This window comes from Musca vetustissima, unplaced genomic scaffold (assembly GCF_032173495.1).
Source record: "Musca vetustissima isolate MV318-11 ecotype Yass unplaced genomic scaffold, APGP_CSIRO_Mvet_v1 utg4378, whole genome shotgun sequence".
NCBI classification, from domain to species: Eukaryota; Metazoa; Arthropoda; class Insecta; order Diptera; family Muscidae; genus Musca; species Musca vetustissima.
In genome coordinates, this window is record NW_026887069.1 from 644,725 (window position 1) to 649,819 (window position 5,095).

The 5,095-nt window shown below is 40.6% G+C and overlaps 1 protein-coding gene across 1 annotated transcript; it reads left to right on the plus strand.

The window, feature by feature from the left end:
* Positions 1 to 1,398: 1,398 nt before the first annotated feature.
* On the plus strand, positions 1,399 to 4,225 carry LOC133334572 (uncharacterized protein DDB_G0283357). The gene has a single exon (XM_061542887.1). It carries the CDS (start codon positions 1,406 to 1,408, stop codon positions 4,223 to 4,225), a length of 2,820 nt encoding a protein of 939 aa, XP_061398871.1. The 5' UTR covers positions 1,399 to 1,405.
* The last annotated feature ends 870 nt before the right edge of the window (positions 4,226 to 5,095 follow it).

A 5,095-nucleotide genomic window follows, 5' to 3' on the forward strand; every position in this document is an offset into this window, starting at 1 on the left:
ACGTGTTGCCACCTTGCACCTGTGCTTGCTTTTGCTGGCTAGCAGGTCTGGCTGGCTCGCAGACACAGGCTGGTTGACAAGTGACAGCAGCCAGAAAGAGAGATAATCCGTTCGTTCTCTGGTTCGTTCACTCATTACTCGACAATAATTTTCGTATGATATGGTAATGCTCAAATAAATAATAATAAAAAATCAACAACAACAACCACAACAAAACAAACACACAGCAGATCAAATTGGAAATTCGTCGTTTACTGTTCGTCCGTTCGGTACATTCGTCGTTCGTTCATCATTCTCCTCTTGAAGGGGAATGTCAAAGTTATTTACTTCAGATCGTTCCGTTCGTTCGTTGTGCCGTTGTTCATCAAATCGTTTGTCATATCTTAATTTTACGTCTTACACTTCTGCTGTTGGTGTTTTTATTGTTTTATTTCCAAAAAATCAAATCAAAAATAATTCTTCAACATTTGCTGTTTTCTTCTTCTTCTTCTTGGCTGTTATTCGTGGAAATTTATTTGCTGGCGAATTTGTGTAAAAAAATAAAATAAAGGAATTTTACTGCCGTCACAGTAGAACAATAACAACAACAGCAACAAAAAGGCGTAAATTACATACAACACTTATAATAGAGGGGGGCCACACACTCAGAGAGAGGCAGTGTGTTGGTGTACGATATAGAGAGTGAGCGCAGAAAGAGCTAAAGATAATGTGGTGCAATAAAAGTTAAACAACAAGTACAAGCAAAAGCAAGCAGGCAAATAAAACTTATGCCGAAATCAAAGTCAGTGAAATTTTGTGATAATCTATCATCAGATATTTGTTTTTGTTTCCTTTGGGTATTATAAAAAGATATAAGAATCATCAACTTGGTCTGGCCTCTTGGTCGTCGTCATGATCATTGCCGACAACGTCGTCGTCGCCGCTGTCGCCTCCCCCCCAAATAAAGACAAAAAATAACATGTTTGCGTCAAAGGTAGTAGTTGTCGCGTCGTGTAGTTAAAAGAAAAGAAATTATATTATCAACCGAGTAAAAGGCAAAGAAGGAGGAATAATTTTACACAAATATAAAATAATAAAACATAAACTAACTAAAAGTATTATAAGCCCCTTCTGACGAGCCGTGGAAGAGAGAGAGAGGCACAACAGCAACCACGAAAATAAAATAAGTGATTTGTAAAAGAATAAGATTGAGTGAGTACAACTCAAGTCAACCGATCAAATCAATCAAACAACTCTACCCTACCCACCACCCGCACAAACTTCAACCGATTGCTGCTGCTATTAAGCCCTTTTTTCAACAACAGTACGCCGCGCGCACGCACACAGACGTACGAACGACAAGTTCGCACGCACACTCATCATTGCTAAATAACACACCACAACAGCAGCAATAACATCAATAATCATGGCTGAATCGGGTATCGATTTGGATTTCGACTTCGAAATCGACTACCAATGTCTAATGGATGAAGATAAACTGGAAGAGGTATTACCGGCTGTCAAGGTATCCGGACCTCATTCCGATGAGGTCGAATTCTATGAATTGAAATCGGCCACCCAATCAATCCGCCCCGACAGTATACCCACCTTTAAGACCGTAACTCCCACCTCAAGGACACAGCTAAAATTACAGCTGCAGCGTGAACAGCAACAAGAAATGGAACGGCTGGAGGCAGAGAAACGTGAAGCAGAGGCTTTAGAAATGCAGCGACAACAAATGCAACAACAACGCCAACAGCAGCAGCAACAACAACAAATCTACAATATCCAACAAAGTAGTTCACAACAGATTGTGGCCAACAGCAATGGCAGCCAAAATCGAAATCGTTTCGATACTCACAATTCGCAGAATAGTTTCAACACCACTCCCCAGTCCGCCAGCAGTCCCATGACTTTAAAAGTCCCCCTACAAAATATCGAAGTTGACGTGCCGCAACAGGTGTTGCAGGTGCGCACCGTCCTGGAGAATCCCACCCGTTACCATGTGATACAAAAACAAAAGAATCAGGTCCGCCAGTATTTGAGTGAATCGTTTAAGCAGTCCGAATGGAATGGCCAATTGTTCCAGAATAAAAATACGGGTGCCTCGGCCTCAGCGGGTAATCTTAAGTTAATTGGCGGTGGCAATAATGGCAATCAACAAGATCGTTCCAGCAGCTATAGTGGTGGTATGGTCAACAACAATAGCAACAATGAAAATAACTCACCTCGCCATGTGCGCATAACAACAGCAGGATCGAACACGCCAAATAGTTCGTCAATGATGGATGATGCCATAACATTGTCACCCTTCAGTGTGGGCAGCAATAACAACAACTACTACAACAACAACAATAACCTCAATTCCTCAAACGATCTTCCAAACTCCAAAACAAATGGTAAAAAATCCAATTCCCTGCAAAGCCGCTCAAATCCCAACAACTTGGTCACGCTTATGCGCAACACAAATCTCTTGGCCACCACCAATGGCTCGGGTGCCGGCAGTATTACCAGTCCTCTACACTCAACACCCATGTCGCCCGGCCTCAGCTCCGTGGCCACAAGCAATTCAGAAATTCCCTCCTTTGAAAGTGATGCTGATTTGGATTTCGATGAAATTCTACACGGCTGTGATTCGCGCAACCTTAACGACACCATGAAAATGGACGAGGGCAACAACAGCAATGCCACAACGCCCAGTGGCAGTTATCCCAGCGAAATTCAAGTCAAACAGGAGCCGAATTCATTCAACGAGGTGGAGGCCAGTGCCTTAGCCAAGGATCGCCAGAAGAAAGACAATCACAATATGATTGAAAGACGTCGCCGCTTCAACATCAATGATCGCATCAAAGAACTGGGTACGCTACTGCCCAAAACCAATGATCCCTACTATGAGGTGGTTAGAGATATACGACCAAATAAGGGTACGATATTGAAAAGTTCCGTGGACTACATCAAATGTTTGAAGCATGAAGTGGCGCGCTTGAAACAGAATGAGTATCGTTTTCGCCAGACCGAGGCTCAAAACCGGCGTCTACTCAATCGTATTAAGGAGTTGGAAATGCAGGCTAAGTCCCACGGCCTACCGTTGAGTGATTTCAATGTGACCTCGGTGTCCGCACCAACCAATAGTGCCTCATATTTGAAATGTCCTAGTCCCACGGCAACTGCAGCTACCACAGCAATAGCAGCCTCATCGCTGAATCATCATTCAACGCCGTTAATAAATGAGGCTACAACAACAAACACAGATACCAAACCGCCAACACTTTTAAACGGTGGCGCCAACAATAACAACAACACTAAAAACACTCTCAGTATTAATACCACAAATGAAGATATGATGGAGGATAGTAAACCTGTGATAATACATGGTGACGATCCAATGTTTTCGGCCCAAACCAATGGTAGCCAGCTAATGTCGTCAGCTCCTCATTCACCCATCACCCACAGCAATAACAACAACAACTGCAGCAATAATAACAACACCAGTCTGAGTGGAAGTCTACATGGCTTTGGCTCATCGACGAATGGCAACGATTGTGGTCATCACAATAGCAATCATCATTTATCCATTGATGATTTATATGTTTGTGGTGGCGGTGGTGGTTCCTCAATGCCCTCACCATCTGGTCTGGGTCACAATAACAGCGGTTACAACAATTCACCAAGTTGTTGTGGCGGCAACAATGACAACGGCAGTTCGCTTATGTTGAATGGCAGTTGTTGCAATTTGATTGGCAGCTGCAGTTGCTCCCACAATCATCTGCATTTGGGCAGCCAACATCAACACAACACACATCACCACCATCATCCGAATAGTTCCAGTCTCTTACAATGTCCTCCAAGTCCCAGCAATGGCAGTACTGGCAGCAGTCCAAATTTTGGTTTACTATCGGTTGGTGATAACGGTCATTTGCATTACCACCACCATCATCATCATCATAGCGATAGTTATCCAACATCTCCGTCATCGCTACAACATGGCCGTGATCCATTACTGTCATCTTCACATCAACATACCTTGGACGGGCAAAGTCATTTGGATACTTTGGAGCCAGCACAGCATCATCATCATCATCACAGTGATTTGCATCATATGCGCGATGACAATGATGATCATCACCATCATCATTCGGTAGATCTCTCACATGCCATAATGGGTGATCAATTGGGCATGGTATCAGCGGGTCCAAATGAATCGCTGTTATTGTCACCGGATTCGTTGGACATTGATATGCCTTGACGGTAAATGTTGTTGCTGTAATGTCACAAGACAAAAAAAGAAATACAGTTCCAAACACAAAATTAATTTTTAACACACACACAAGCAACAAAAAAGGAATTGCTGCTCAAATTGCAAGGATTCATGAGTGGATGAAAGAAAATCTTAGGATATATACCCCACCATATACTTTTTTTTTAGACTTTATACATTATTTTTAATAGAGGGGTTTAGTTTTAGTTTAGCTGATTACATGTGATATTAATTTATTAGTTTATTAATTTTTTGATATATTTACCCCTGCAATCTGAACTCGAATGAATGAATGATTGGAAATTTAAATGTAACGATTGTTAGAAGAAAACAATTAACTTTGTTATACAATTATGAACAAATCATGGCCACCGGTTGGCTTTTTAATTTTGGCTTTAATTACTTTAAATTTTTAAACAAAATATTACCTGAAAGCTTTTTCTGTACTTAAATTTGGAAACAGGTCACACTAACCTGTTGCTGAAAAAAAAATTCAAAATGTTTTTTTTTATACAAAATGTTTTTCCTGTTATTGATATAAAAAAATATATTGTATATATTAAATATTTTTGGGTAAATATTCAAGTAAATCAACAGATGAAAATTGAAATATAACATTTTTGATTATATAGATATCTGATGTTCCTTGAAATAAATTAAAAAAATACTTGGGGAATATCTTCTTCCCAGAACTCCCAATATGTCAAATATTCATTACTTAGTTCCAATGAGGTTTTGGATGTTTTTTTATATTCAATATTCAATGTGATGTGAGAGGAGAAGAAAAAGGAACGCATAATCAACATTTTGGCTTCCTCCTAGTGTTAATCCTATGTAAAGACGTCAATGATCGCATCA

Bases quoted from the DNA above. Each gene is read 5' to 3' on its own strand.
- LOC133334572 (XM_061542887.1), top strand. From the start codon at position 1,406: ATGGCTGAATCGGGTATCGATTTGGATTTCGACTTCGAAATCGACTAC.